This window comes from Egretta garzetta, unplaced genomic scaffold (assembly GCF_000687185.1).
Source record: "Egretta garzetta isolate BGI_Z169 unplaced genomic scaffold, ASM68718v1 scaffold601, whole genome shotgun sequence".
In the NCBI taxonomy this organism is placed as follows: Eukaryota; Metazoa; Chordata; class Aves; order Pelecaniformes; family Ardeidae; genus Egretta; species Egretta garzetta.
In genome coordinates this window covers 248,270-264,901 of record NW_009258540.1, presented here as the reverse complement: position 1 = coordinate 264,901, position 16,632 = coordinate 248,270, and the positions used below count along the sequence as shown (strand labels likewise).

The following is a 16,632-nucleotide window of genomic DNA, read 5'->3' as shown; positions in this document are numbered from 1 at the left end:
GGCGTCCCCCCGCTCCACAGGCTACAGGTGGATCTCTGCTCCACTATGGACCTCCATGGGCTGCAGGGGGACAGCCTACCTCAGCATGGTCTTCACCACGGGCTGCAGGGGAATCTCTGCTCCGGCGCCTGGAGCACCTCCTGCCCCTCCTTCTGCACTGACCTTGGTGTCTGCAGGGCTGTTCTCTCTTGCATCCTCTCACTTCTCTCTCTGGCTACTGAGCTGCAGCAGGTTTTTTTCCTTCTTAAATATGTTATCACGGAGGCGCTTCCAGTGTCGCTGATTGGCTTGGCCTTGGCCAGCAGCAGACACAGGGAAAACTTCTAGCACCTTCTCACAGAAGCCACCCCTGTAGGCCCCCCTCTACCAAGACCTTGCTACACAAACCCAATACACTGATCTGTATTAATCTTAAACAGAGACTAACATTTCATCTTATTACCTATGCATGTAGGAGGATCAGGTTGCCAGAAGAATCGGTTATTCAGTTGCACACATGTAATTTTAGCCTGTCCTTGAAGTTGATAGCCAGGGTCACATTGAAAGGTGGTAGTGTCTCCAGGCTCTCTGCTGTCTCCGTATCTAGTGCCATTCTGTGGTGTCCCAGGATCATTACAGGTTGATGCAATAGAAGCTATAGAGGAATGATGAAATAAAAGCTTTTAGGTGTAGATACTAAACATCCATAATTAAAAGCACAATATTTTTGCAAGAGTATTCCAACCAGAGGCAATATTATTTACTTATCAGTTAATATAGGAAGGCATTTTGGTTCTTTATTTTTATGAGAATCTGCCCACTGAGATACACCGTGATTATGTTGGCTTCCTGCCAGTTTCCTTAGTATAAAATATAGCCTGAGAGGGAAAAAAACACAAGCTTGTGTTTTTTTTTTTTTTTTTTTTTTTTTTTGGTCCAGTTAATGCATCAAAACAGCTAGCAACTCTCTTTTTCACTTTAATGTTCTGGTTATCAAACCAGATTTTTTTATGCACTTTGATGCCTTTTGCGCAATAGAGTATCATAATATAAATAACATTGTTTTATAGTCCTAATATCCTGCAGGATGCAAATGCTATGCTTACCCAGCTGGCTGAATGAAATAGCAGTTTTATGTAGCCCTGAAGTTCCCATTTCAGGGGCAAGCAATAACTTTCTCAGAGTACGCTCAAACTGAACCTAAGCAAAATATCTCACCTATGTCTCTTCCATACCTCCTATAAAGGATGTGTAGTAGTGATAACAGTCCATCCTCCCTACTCTATTTTTGGGTCTGTGTGAGGGTTTTTTTTCTGTTTCAAACCCAGGAAATATTAATATGTCATTAAAATGATTTTGTTAGCTCATTTCAAATGGTACAATCCAAAGGCTTTCATAAGATAAAAGAGCTCCATCACTACCACCACTATGCAACCTTCATGGCCATAATGTACAGGTTTTACATGTTCTGTATTAATAAATGCACCTACTCCTTCTGTCCACGCCAAGAGTGTAACACTACAAGAAACAGCAGAAGCAATTAAACATTTGCAAAATTGAAACAGATACCAAGTCGTACAACTAGAAAACTCTTTTTTTCTGTGTTGTAAATTTGCAAGAGACAGAAAGATTGAAAAAAGAATGAGCAAAATGAGAAACTTTTTAAACTAGTAAAGTGGTTTTATGCATATCTAGCAAATAGGTGGTCACTTAGACAAATCACAGAAATTGTAAAGCATCCTTATATAAGAATTCATGGGTTATGATAACTAACACACTACAAACACAGGAGCTTTGTTTAACTTTTTATTATTCATAATTTTTTGACCTTGCTTCCATTCCCAAATAGAACATCTTGTGCCTTGGGATGGTTACCATATCTAAATGAAGTAAAAGACATGGCAGGTTTTTTAACAGTGACAGACTTTTTTTCCACCAGAATTTAAAACCATAAATCCAATGCTGTCACTACTAATGAATATTGTGTAAGCACTCCCCAGGCACCTCTCTGACAATTTACGTGACATCCATTATTAGTGCAGTTCTAATAACTGTATACTTGGCCACAGGGGAAGGAAAGCATGGTCATGACCTCAGACAAGTTATTTCTTATTTACAAACAATAACAGCTCTAAAAAATGGATCACTATACTGCATATCTGTTACAGAATCATAATTCTTTCAAGCATATGAGCGTAAGTCCATCTCTGTCACTAATTAGTACCTTTTTTTCCAATAAATCTCTTTTCTCCTTAACAGGTTATGCAATATAATACCTCAGCAAACAAGATTTTTCCTATTTTGTCTGTGTCAAATATGCACCAATTATGAAGGACTGATGCCTTTTAATATTCATTTCACTGTTAATCTCAATTTCTAATATACAAAGTTCTAAACTTCAAAAACAATGACAAATGTTTAATAAGCATCAAAATGTTCTTTACACTTTTGTTTTTGCAGCCTCAGAAGTTATTTTATGTATTTGAAACTAACAACCTTTTTATCATGCCAAATACACTTGATCCTAATTAAACAAAACACCAGCCATTTAAGCACTGATGTGTCATCTAGTAAAGTGAATATTTAGACAAACTGTCAACTATTCAACTTGTCTCCTTTCCAAGTTGTTTTACTTGGAATCATAGAATCACAGAATCATTTAGATTGGAAAAGACCTTTAAGATCATCGAGTCCAACCTTTAACCTAACACTGCCAAGTTCACCACTAAACCATGTCCCTAAGCACCACATCTACATATTCCTTTAAATACATCCAGGGATGGGGGCTCAACCACTTCCCTGGGTACCCTGTTCCAATGCTTGACAACCCTTTCTGTGAAGAAATTTTTCTTAATGTCCAGTCTAAACCTCCCCTGATGCAACTTGAGGCCATTTCCTCTTGTCCTATTGCCCATTACCTGGGAGAAGAGACCAACACCCACCTCACTACAGCCTCCTGTCAGGCAGTTGTAGAGGGTGATGAGGTCTCCCCCCAGCCTCCTTTTCTCCAGGCCAAACCACCCCAGTTCCCTCAGCCCCTCTGCATAAGGCTTGTGCTCCAGACACATCACCAGATTTGTTGCCCTTCTCTGGACACACTCCAGTGCCTCCGTGTCTTTACTGTAGTGAGGGGCCCAAAACTGAACACAGTATTCAAGGTGAGGCCTCACCAGCACCAAGTACAGGGGGACAATCACTTCCCTAGTCCTGCTGGCCATACTACTCCTGATAAAAGCCAGGATGCTGTTGGCCTTCTTGGCCACCTGGGCACACTGCTGGCTCATATTCAGCCAGCTGTTGACCAACACACCCAGGTCCTTTTCCACCAGGCAGCATTCCAGCCACTCTTCCCCAAGCCTGTAGCGTTGCATGGCACTGTTGTGACCTGGGACTTGGCCTTGTTAACCTCATACAATTGGTCTCGGCCCATCGACCCAGCCTGGCCAAGTCCCTCCGACCCTCAGGCAGATCAACACTCCCACCAAACCTGGTGTTGTCTGCAAACCTACTGAGAGTGCACTCGATCCCTTTGCCCAAATCATTGATAAAGTGATTAAACAGAACTGGCCCCAACACTGAGCCCTGGGGAACACCACTTGTGACTGGCTGCCAGCTGGATTTAACTCCATTCACCACAATTCTTTGGCCCAGGCTATCCAGACAGTTTTTTACTCAGCAAAGAATGCACCCGTCCAAGTCATGAGTAAAATTCCCAAGAGGTCCTGTAACTGCATGAAAATTACAAGTCTGCTATCACTTTATTTGGTACTGTGCAAATATCTAAAGGGCATAGAGGTTATATTAATCAATAAGTAATACAGACATTCAAAATCACCATTTTTTTGGTCATTGCTCTTCTTTTATAAGAGGGTCTTTTATTCTCAGGCATGCAATTATTTCCTAGCTTACATATTTGTGAGAAAGGCCATGTTCATGTTGTGATGTAACATTGCCATATACAATTTTCAAAGGAGACCTGAGGAATTCAGCAAATTGAAGCTGAACACAAAACATATATACTGTAAAGCAGGGAAAGCAGTAACTACATTTTAGACTTAAGGATGCTAAATCAAACTAAATTCCATAGTTAGACTTTTTAGAAATGACTGACAAAAATTAGGTGCCTAAAACGGCATAGCCAGGAGAGGGGACTTGAATTCCATTAAGCTGGAAAAGAACTAAATCACTGCTTCTCAGTTTTTGGACATGTGATTTAAGCAGTAAGCTACAGGATACCTAGTCCGTTATAGAGTAACACTGTACAGATTTCCCATCTCCTACTGCCTCATCTGGTCAGAGTGGAACAGGCTTCTGTGTACACAAAAGATGGAACTAGAGGTAAGTGCCAGAAGAATGGGCAGCTGGAAAAACCACAGACTGTTAGGGAGATTTCAGACCTCCACATGTTGGCAGCCACTGTGTTAAGCCTCTCAGGTTTGATTTAATAATCTTCCAGAATCCTACTTTAGATCTTTTTTTGGACTTGACCCCCTGATTATATTTTCAAAGTTGATTTAAAACTTCACTGAAAATCAGTAGGAGACTGCTTTTGAGAATATGACACACTCTATATTTTTGTTGCTATAGCCTTGTGAGCAATGTTAGATTTGTGCCTAATTTATCTTTCAGCTGAAGGACACTTCTTTTTTTTTTATCACTTTTTTGTTTAGCCTGTAATCTGTTGTAGCTCAAGAAAAAAACCCATCACTTTCATTAATATCGATTTCGCTATATCTACGGTAAACAATCATGTAAGCCATTTGCTGTAGTGTTGTGCTGCAGAGACTATTTTTTCTACTCCACATGGTTATAAAAATAATAAAGACTTTTCAGGAGCTACGCTTTTAAATTGCAGGCACTACACAAGCTTCCCCTGTTTAGTGCATTAAGCTTGCATAATAGGTTTGAGAAGTATTTTGGCATATCAAAGCTGAGACATTGTTCACAGGATTTGCAGTGATTTCAGACTAACAAATATTTCCAAATGTGAAAGAATAGTGTTTACTCTCTAAAAAAGTATTTCATGTAATATATGTAAGTGTACAGACTAAGAACTGTGCAAATTAGCATCTACTACATATTTAAATATCTTGTATTGTCCAAGAATGTAAAGAAAAAAAGAAACCCAAATGCTAATGAAGACTCTTTCACTAAGTCTGAAGTACAAAAGCTCACAAGTTTAGAGATAACCATCAGAATAACCTACAAGTTTCATTTCTGCTTAGTTACACAGGAACCAAATTAAGAACTGCTACCCCCTATGAGGCTGAGGATGTCTTTCCCAGGCTATGGATTAGATGATGGATAGGAATGCTATGACACAATTTCATGAAACTGTGCTATTGTGAGCATACAATGCAACATTTATAGTGTCACAGAAATCAAGAGAAAAGACTGAACCGTGAAATAATTAGGTTACAGACTTTAAAAGGGAATCTTGAATTCTTGTGTCTTGTGTCCTTTTATTTATTTTAACAAGGGATGTGTTAATGGATTTCATTTTCCTTGAACTCAAAATTCAGTCAGTTAGTAGGCAGACATGTGATTATGCATGTGTAAATTTCTTTTAGAATCTATTTTGGTGCTAACCCCCTTTTCTTGATAATTCAATTGTGAAACAAACCAGAACAATTGCATGACCAATCCTAGCAATGAAGATTCTGGCATGGAAATGCTTATACTACTTAAATGTAGTAGGCCAGGCCATTAGGCAAGTGATTAAAAGATATCTCAGCAATAAAAGAACAATTTACAAGACAACAGTACTCTTAACAGTTCCAGATAGGTGACACAGTTACTGTAAGAATTGCTGTAGACAAACAAATGATCAAATGGACTTACAAAACCGGACAGTAGCAGGCATCATTGCCTGAATAGATTTGTCAGATTAAGCCCAGTGTCATTAGGAAGCATTAAACACAGAAGTGATGTTTAAACTCTTGTCAGAGGGAGTAAGATATCAACATGTGTCAACACCAGACACAGTAATTTCCAAATAATTGTTCTAAATAATTGGTTGGTATAAGTTGTTTATTTTTATTATCACAGTTGATGACTTGTGTTTTGTCCTGGTTTAACCCCAGCCAGCAACTAAGTACCACCCAGCTGCTTGCTCAACTTCCCCCCACCCCCAGTGGGGTGGGGGAAAGAATGGGAAGGGCAAAAGTAAGAAAACTCATGGGTTGAGATAAGAACAATATAATAATAATAATAATAATAATAATAATAATAATAATAATAATGAAAACAACAAAGGAGAGAGAGAGAGAGAAACAAAACCTAGGAAAAAAAAGTAATGCAACCACTCAACACCCACCAACCAACACCCAGCCAGTCCCCAAGCAGTGACTGCTGCCCCCCAGCCAACTCCCCCCAGTTTCTATACCAAGCATTAAGTCAAATGGTCTGGAATAGCCCTTTGGCCAGTTTGGATCAACTGTCTTGTCTGTGCCTCCTCCCAGTTTCCTGTGCACCTGGCAGAGCACAGGAAGTTGAAAACATGCTTGTATAGTGTAAGCACTGCTCAGCAACAACTAAACCATCAGTGTGTTATCAACAATCTTTTAGTCAGACATCTTTACTCTTCACTGCTTATCTCTGAATTTACTTCAAGAGTGAATTTTAAAAATATTGGGAGTGCAAGCAAACAACAGAAAAAACCAACATTGGACTAAACCAACTATACAAATGCCTTCATCTCATATCTTCACTTTTAATGCATTGAGTGTCTGAAGTTCTAATAAGGACTCCAAAGAAATAAGATTTCCAAAGAAACTGAGAAAAAAAAAAAAAAAAAAACAAAACCCTCTTTGCTACTTTACTAGCTTTTTGCCAGTTGTTCTGTATTAGTAAAAAGAAGATAACCTTTCTGTTCACGTGAAAGCAGAGATAGGTATATTAATTAAAGTGTATGCTTACAGAATACTATGACTAAGCGAAATTAACAATGCCACAGAACCAGAGGTAGGCATAGAAAACCACCACAGATGGGTCTGACTCTAGAAAAGCCAGGCATATTTTTTTCTCTTATAAGTAAAGTGCGAATAATCCTTTGATGCATTATAGCCTTGAGGAGCAAAATCTATGAAACCAGCTGAGGAACTATGAATGCATCACTTATTTTAAGAAAAGGATACAGTTCTCTTAAGTTACAACAGCTGAGAATTTAGTTCAAGAAAAAAAGCTCGACTGTAAAGGTAGAACTAATTTTAGATATTGTTAAAATAAAGCTAACTGAGTCTGTAAGAATAATAATATGACTAGAAACTGCTAATGCTCTTCCTATCATCTGTTGTTAAATATCAACTAAAACCATATAGTTAGATATAAATAAGCTCTCAATAAAATAAGCTTTGGGTCAAGAAAAGCAATGGATTGTCCACTAGTGTGAGATCCAAGTGCTTTCAGAAATCTAGATTAGCTGGAGATTAAATATTCAGGGCAAGACTGATCTGCTTCAACATAGGTGGCTAGACTAATTCAAGATGCCTTACAATATCCAAGGTATCTGCACAGGACTAGAAGATACGACCAAGGACTTATGAGGGTGTGACGTCTGGAGTGGTAGACGAAGACTAGCCAGGATACTTTATGGCATCTCAAAGAGAACTCGACATCTGAGAAAAGACAGGATTAATTTCACGTGCCCTTAGATGTCAGAAATTTGAGATTTAGTGTATGTTAGTATAACTAGGCCTATAGCTGATAAAAAGAAAAAGTCAACTTCAGAAGGAAATTTATCCCATTTACCCTTAGACATGTAGGACAGAATTAAGCTAGGTTAGAAAACTTCTTTTTTTATGGTAAGCTTAGGCAGGAAGTTTTTGCTGCCAGTAACTCTGTTTCTTTGCAATAAAGAAGCCAAATATAAAATTTGCCTATACCCTTTCTTGAGTTCACTTTTTGTATGGTGACCAAAAAGAGTTGGTTGATGTACCTGGCTTGTAATACATAGTTTAAATGTATTTAACCCCCAGAGTAAAGGTCAATTTTGTACAGTGAACTCCATTTTTTGTCCTTTTATGCATGATTAAATGGTAATTAAGTTTTAATGAAAAGCATTAGGCTGATTACAATTAACATAATCACTCTTGTCAGTTCATGTCCTCATGCTCTATATGCTGAGCTGAGTGGGCAAGACAAGGCACTTTTAAGAGTGTTCAAATATTTTGTAAGCTTCAGCCACTTACAATTTTCCCATTAGAAATACCACTAATTACATTTATGATTAACAATAAGAAATTTATAGGTTATATTTTGTGATCTACGTCATAAAGGATAGCCTTTCCCAGCACCTCCTTTTTTAGGCAGATGCAATAAGGACATTCTAGAGTGCAAGTTATAGAAAGTAATCAGCACATTCACAGCACAGTGAAACAAATTCTCCAGCTGAGGGTCAGCACTTTAATGCTTTGTCTTTAAGCTGTTCATTTTACCTGATACTCTCAGATATATATCTTTTGCACGATCCCATAATCTGATATTCATTGACATAGACACTCATTTCAGCTGCATAATCCAATACAGAAGTTGCATGTGTAAGAAATCCAGATTATTGAAAGTTCTCCAATCCTGTGCAGTTCTGCACCTTAAGTTAACTTCTTGGATTGTAATTAATATTTTAAAAAAACCCAACTCATTAATAAATTCAACACTTGAAAATTCTTCAAGTGACACAGAGACAAAACTTGAGCAGTTACCTTCATAAAACCTGTAATAAAACATCTACATCTTCTGCAATTACCAGAAAAAAGGTTAAGGAACTCAAGACTCCTTCAGTCATTGAGTTACAAACTACTAAATTAGTGAAATTTCAATATTGTGTGAAGTTTTGCTATAACCTGGCCTACAGTTTGAACACATGATGAATACTAAAGCCTGCAAAGCCCCTCACTTAGACATAGATTAATTAGTTTAAATCCTTTACAGATCAAGGCCATGGTGGTCTGCCCATTGCCTCAAGGATACTAAAAAAACTAAGCTCTGATTTTTAGATGAAATAATTTAACACTTACTTTAACATATTCCTTAAATCATATTTTTTACTCCTTACAATTAAAAAATTAATATAACATTCCACTTGTCAAGCAGGATGCATGAACCTTTAATATAATTTCCCCTTTACTTGAGCTGAGGCATTCAGTTCTTCACCACTAATTCTAATTAATTCCAGTAAGACACACTGCAATTGCCAGCATGATCACTGAGAGCATCCATCAGATATTATGCTAAGATGACAAAATCAGTTCTTCACCCTTAAAGCATTAAATTGTCTCCTACTTACTATAAGTAACATTGAAGGTCAAAAAATGTGTTGACAAATCTAACTGCTTAAATATTTCCCTTGTTTCAAAATTTGTGCATAAATTTATCCACATTTTCATATGACATACATAAAATGTATTTGCTAACTCTAACAGAATAGCGCCCCCCCCGCCTGATTTCCACAAATGTAATCTTTAACTTTTTTTTCAAACAACATGAAAAGCAGCATACTATATAGCACACTGCTCAGAAATTTTAGAAACATTTTCTGCCCTTTAATTCATTTTACATACTTTTAACTAGGTATTTTAGGGCTGATGAAAGCCTGTGGTCTGAAGGTACAACATTCAGAAAAATCAAGCAAAAAGAAGTAAACAGGTAAATGTAAAATGCATTATTTAGACACCAGGAACCCCCCAAGGCATATTTCCTCCTGCAAATAATAATGGCTGAAAGCTTATTAGTGCCCTTCACTTCTGAATCACAGCACCCACAGAGAAGGTTTTTAAATAATACTCCTACTCTCATGTATTTTATTAATTCATAATTTTCGTATGTTCCTGAGCAGAAATACACTTGCATACATTATATGTAGACATATAAGGATGCAATGATGTCAATGACATCAATGTCTTGACAATGAGTCAAAGACAATTACACAGTCTCCCTGCAGTCCTACCCTCAGTCATAATGTCGTAACACTTCAGTCATAGTATCATAGAAGAACTCTACCTACTTTTTACAGCATTGATCACATACACAATATTGATCACAGCTCCTCTGTATACAGAGCAGCTTTCACTTGAGACCTGAAGATGAATTTGATTAGTTTAATAGTAATTTTTTAAATGTATTTCAATATCATAAGATATATTTTGTTCTTCAATTTAATCATATACACAAACAGTGGTTAAGGTCATAAAAATGATGCACCATGCAACCAACGTTATGAGAAAAAAAACCCCAAACTACATAAAGCCCAAAACCAAAATAATATTAGGTTGCACTGGTGGAAACATTTAAAACCATCAGTGCAGAAAACTTATGTATATACAAACCCATTTTGCCTCATCAAATAATACTAATTAGATAATGCTAGGCATGTGATTGCTGTACAAAACAAGGAATAAGAAAGCCTAAATATTCAAAGCAAATTAAAAAAAAAAATCACCCTAGTTGTAGCTATTTGCATAAATATATAAAATAATTAAAATAATGTAATCTTTCTTTAAAGAGTGAGGAAGTTGTAAGATGAGAAACAGTTCACATATATAAGAAAAAGGTATATAAATAGTGTATATAACTACTGTAATAGAGATGATAAAATATTTACATACTTGAAAATTGAATGGAGAAGCCCGATTTGCTGATGAAGAAGTCACTGTCAAACTGTAATGTTAATGAGTTGAAAGTGCTGTGAATATCCTCTGGAAGGGCTGAGCCACTCCATTCTTTCAGAAGTATGCTGCTCTCAACAGGCCCATCCCATACCTTCAAGATGTCATGAGCAACCTCAGTGTCAAAAACAATAAAATGCAAACTGCAAAGAGAAAGTAAAAGCACTGTACATTACTCATTAAACACAATTGCACAAAACTCCAAGCAATCGTTCCCAAACTGTACTTAGTTTTGAAATGATGTTTAGGACTGAAGAAGGGCTGCTGTTCCTGAAGAGTTATTAATTTTTCCTGTTGGATGACCTGATCTTGAAAGAGAGATGCTATTTGGTTCTATAAATGCCTGAATTACAGAAAACACCCTTATGGGCCATATAATACTTGTTCTAGAAACTAACTTATTTTTATGTTAGATACTTTAAGGGATAACAACTATGATTTCATCAGAGATTTCCTCTCTTTATTCAAATGAGGATACCAAGAACACTGACTGGCTTGAATTATATGCAATTAAAAAAAAAGCAGTAGCTACTGGACAGTAGCATACATAGCACAGGGAAGTCTGTCAGCATGGCATTTTTTCCCTATCCAAAATCAGAAAATGTATTATCCTGTCTTTGCTTTATGCTAATCTGTATTTATTTCCAAATAAAGTATTAGATTTAGAAAGGTGTTCAAGAATGTTATGTTATTAGTCAAAACATGTGCATCGAGTTCAAGTTCTGACTGTTTACATTTTTAACATTTAAGCAATCTAATAGGTAAGTATCAAAACTTCTTTTTTTGTTTCAAATAGTTCTGTGTTGATGTTTCTTTATTACATTTGTCATTAATTGGAACTCATTAATTTGAAAATTGTAATTTAAATGTAAATGATGCATTGAAACCACCTATAATGTAGTGAATTCATTATTTAGCTTAGTGAAACGGGATTACTAAAAATAAAAAAGGAAAAAAAAAACCTCCCAGTGAATAACATGCCATTTGTTTATATTTTTTCCTGTTTAATTTTAAAAAAAATAATAATTTTAAGCGATCAGTTAAAATTATTGTCCACATAAACTGAATAATGTAACTGCTTATTATTCACTAACTTTTTGCTCAAAATAAATAAATATCTAATATTCTGAAGTAACACATTTACTGGAAATCACATACTTCTTTCATGTCACTGAAGTATAAAACTAATTTCTGCTGCATATAATTAAACATATTAGTATCAATAAATTATTTTAAAATGACAGAAATTAAGTTTATCCATCTTGATTAGAAGTTAAATGTTATTGTTGCATTCTTGCTTTCACAACAAATTCCTGTTGGGAGTGGACAAACTAGCCTAAATATTGAAAAGAATTTGCTATTTTAAAGTTTTTGAATCTGTACGTTACTCCAGCAAAAAAGAGCTGAAATAGTCTTTAAATATTGGTATTCCTTCCACTTGAGTAATTTAGCCATACATCAACAGCAAACTATGATAGTCTTTCTTGTCTGTATGTCAAACTGATAAAGAAAAAACTGGTTTAAAAGTTCCTGTATTACTGATTTCCTTCTGCGTGAGTTCTTTAATCGTTCCACCATCTAGCCATAAATCATTACAGAAATAAAAGCTCTAGATTCCATCATTCAGTTCTTGGCATGTACCTTTATTTTGTGCATTAGTCCCCAGGTGTTTTTCCCTTGTTTTCTATATTCTAATTTCTTCTCTTTTTTGTTAGGCTTCTTACTCTATGTAGAGAAATCTTTGTGTCCTTATCTATTAAGCATTTTCTCATTCCTGTGTGCACTTCTTATTAAAATCTCGTAATTTTTCTCAAATTTGATTATTCTTAAAGTCTTCTGAGATGTTGCTAGTCTTATTATTCAACTGAATAAGGGGAAAAAGTCTGATACTTACATAATTCAAAATGTTGTATGTGTTAATAATGATATGACAAAAGAGAGCAGGTTCAGGAATGGAAAATGAAAATTCTTCAGAGTTGTATATAAAGCTTTATAGCACTAATCTTCTCTGCTGCTGCTGTTAATTGTCAAATCCTCATCAGATCAAAGCATTCATGACAAAAAGACAGTTCCTAATAGATACCCAACACGGTCCAAGATGCCTGATGTCTGAGCACTCCTGGCAGAGTCAGGAACTTTACGGCTGCTTGAGGTAATGTATTTAAGAAATAGTGTTGAATAATTATATTTGATTTTAAACAAATTATTACATTGAATGTGACAGTAAGATATAAAAGGATGTCATTACAATGACTCAAGGGAAGAATTTTGAATCCACAACTGACAACTTAGCACTTGAGCTTGTTTACAGCGAGAAAACGCTGTAACAGTGAGCCACTCTATCACACTGAAGATATATAGGCCGTATCATCCAATGGTATTTACAGTTCTGAATTAGACTCCTAGGCATCCCTACACAATTTAGGTACCCAGGTTCCCTAGAGGAATGGCATTCATAAATGCCAGCATGACAAGCATCAATTTTATTAAAGTAAGCAGGAGTTAATAAGCAAAAAATTGTGTAGAAGAGTGTGAGAATGTAAGGCATAGACTATAATTTCTAAAATACTGAAGTCAACAATAAATATTGAAATTAAGCATATACCTTATTGTCTTTCCTGGATCTGCTTCAATAATCCAAGTGCAATGAAGGTTGTTGTCATATGGTGCTGGGTAACCAGGGGACAAAATGCGCCCTGACGTAGCAGCATGAATTCGACCACCACACTCAGCTACAAAATAAGTCAGGATTACATTTCTTTTAACAAGTCCATAACGTTTTGCACTTCCATTTTCTGTCCATTCCACATCTCCCTGTCTTCTAAAAAGGTAACAGAATGACGTAATATCTCTGAAGTAATACACATGCATATAAACCAGGACATGTACACAAGTTAAAAATGCACATATAATGATCTCATTCCTACTTTCTTATAAAGCAATAAACCATACTTCCGTGATTACGTTATTTTACCAACAAGAGTAGCTCAATATGAACTGAGACTACAAAAGTACAATTTTAGCATCAGCAAGAGAGCAAAAATTCTTCAGAAATATCCCATCTAACATGTTTGGCTTTTCTAAATAACACTGAATGCTCAAATTCAGACTTTACAGCATTGGATTTTGTAATTAAAATTACTTTCCCTGTTGTTCTAATGTCAAAATATCTTTTGCTTGATGCTTTTAAGTTACTTCTATATGACTTCAAGTTTAATTACATCAAAAAGCAGTTAGGTAATTTGCTTTAGTATTTAAAAATTTAAATGTCATATACCAGTAAGAGAGCAAATCAGAAAGCTATGATTTGGAAGCAGGCAGTGTCTGGTTTAAAACATTTTTTTACTATCAATGCTATCTTTACTTTGTGGAGAGACCAACTGTAATACAAGCATCTGTAATCAAATGATTCTTATGTTGCTTGTTTAGAGCATCATGCTGTTGTCTGGCCAGTATAAAGATGCACCCTGATAAAACTGGAAGTGTGTAACAGTCAGGTGCCACTGAACCAAAAAGGATCAGTAATTCTTCAGTTAAGTGATGTACCTGAATTCCTACTTAATTTACAGTGTTGTCTTACAGTAGTGGTATTAAAAAATGCTGCCATGGGGAACTCTTCAAGCACAGCTGTACAGAAAACAGTGTAAGACACAGATGATGAAAGATCCATGGCAGTTGGACCAAATGATCTATCAGCAACACTCCTAACAATAAGTCTTACACAAGCCACCAGGTCAGTGCTGATAACCAAACTGTTACCAGGAAGGAAAATAACTGTAGAGGAAACAAGGTGACTGATTTACTTACGTATTCTGCTGGTTTGATCACTCAAAACACTACATATTATTTACGTAACCACAGCAGAGAGCTGCTTTAGTACGTAATTTCTTCAAACATAACCTTTTCCTAAGATTTCAGTAATTTGCATTATACAGGAAGTTCAGAGTGCAATAATCGCTCTGATAGATAACTACAGATAAAGAAATGACTGGTACAGCACTGTATTTACCAAAGAACTCAAGGTAACTCAGTGAAACCAAAATTATTTAAACTTAAACTAATTAACAGATTTGCTTTAGAATTCTGAGAAGACTCATTTAGAAACAGCATGCATGATAAAATTTGGGATGATGCTTTATATAGTTCAAATATATTACATAAAGTAAATAACTATACTATAACTAAGAGAAGTGACATACTCAAGTTCTATATCTTCTAGAAAAGGAATTACAGGAGTTAATTGGTTTTCTTCATTAAGGCTTAGAACATAGCAAAAATTAAAATTAATGCTAAGACCAATATAGCAGTATATTGCTGAAGATGACTAGGTGTAGAATATGTGGCTTATGTCTATATATGGGCTTGAATTTTTTTGTGAATGAGATTGAAATTATTGTAAAGATGATGAATGTAAATGTCACTGGTGACAACAGCAAATATCAAATGCTGGTCTAAAACACAACAAGCAAAAAAGTATAGGTCTGCACAAACAGGCAGATATTAAGAAAATGTGTCTAAGAAAGAAAGTGAGGTTTGGAAGTTCGTGATAACTTAAGAAAAAGGAAGAAAAGGAAGCTAGTCACATCGGAGTAGGAAGAGATAAAAATGTGATAGCGTAAGATAAAACTGGAGAAAGAAATGATTATATAAATAACACTAGAGGGGAAAAAAAGAGCATGAAATGATCTGCAGATGCTTAACGGAATTTTCGGGGATTTTCATGACAAGTTTTCATGTGCACAGAACAGTAGAAAAAATGTAACAATTTAATGAAGGTAACAGACTGTTTAGAACATTTTCAGAGAGAATGGTGAACACCGGACTTCTTGGGGAGATAATGTTTCAGAAGTGCTTTAAATTGAGAAACAGGAAAAGGAGCTTAGACAAAACTGGTGCAATTCCCAAATTTTATAAAGATAGGAACAAGGACAGCAAATAAAAAGATATGTGAAAAGATAAAGATACCTAGAAAGATACCTTTGTGGTTGGACAGAACACAAGAACAAAATCTGTCTCAGGATACCAAAAGAAAATTGGCTATTCTCTTGGTATTGGGACATAATTCCAGTTCAAGATGAAGTGAGCTCCTCAAGAAATAAGAGATTTTGGTACCTGTGATTCCAAAAGCTTAGCAACTAAAGACAGAACCCAAATCTAGTAATGCAAGGGCAAAATCAAAATATAATGAAAAAAAAAAAAGATAGGGCAGCAGTCGTAAGTGGAATATAGAAGCTTAGAAGTATAACATTATCAAGAAAACTGGACATACAGATAGACAGATGGGAGTGGAGGGAGCATTACATAGTAGTGATCCAGTAAACTAAATAAAGCCAGCATAAAAACCCACACATATTGTTCAAAAATATTTTGGAGATGGGTTATAACAGATGTTCTACAGGAGGAAGGATAGGAATTTTCTTTAGATTCACTTGATCCTGGGTTCCCTATCTTCCTCTGGGTCAGACTGGAATATACATGATTTTTTATTTCTTTTTTTTTTTTTCAATTCTGTATGGTTGAGATTTTAACATACCACATATAGATTAGAGGACAAACTATCATACTAAGAGAAGGAAATACATAGATGGATGGATTTATTCACCTAATAGAACTTGGAACCAACAAGTATTTTAGAAGTGATTAAAATACTTGATGGTGAACACAGGCACAAAAAAATACCACAGAAAATGACCTTAAGAGTAATGACTTCATTTAAATTAAAAGGGGAGATAGGCAAATGTAGGACAACAAAAGAGCAAACTTAGAGGAAAAGGAAGCTAGCCAATTAAACTGAAGAGCTTGAGGACTTATAAAAAGCCAAAATAAGTTTTTTAATCAAAACTGGAAAGAGTTGTTTTGACCTGTCATATATGTAAGAGAAAACTTACAGATATAATTCTAGAATCAAGTGGGAAAAACAACACCTCTACTAAGACAGCAGAAATGCCGTTCACCCATGCTTTCTGGCACTTACACTCTGGGTAAGCTGAAC

General features: G+C 35.7%; 1 protein-coding gene across 1 annotated transcript in view; it reads right to left on the bottom strand.

Moving 5' to 3' along the window:
* The window catches only part of CSMD1 (CUB and Sushi multiple domains 1), a gene marked incomplete at its 5' end in the record, with an annotated part of 480,927 nt that overhangs the window by 216,422 nt on the left and 247,873 nt on the right, over nt 1-16,632 (bottom strand). The window contains 3 exons of the mRNA XM_009646490.1: nt 443-634; nt 10,581-10,783; nt 13,246-13,372. Of these exons, the coding sequence (XP_009644785.1) occupies nt 443-634; nt 10,581-10,783; nt 13,246-13,372 (522 nt within the window). The remainder of the gene's footprint in view (nt 1-442; nt 635-10,580; nt 10,784-13,245; nt 13,373-16,632) is intronic.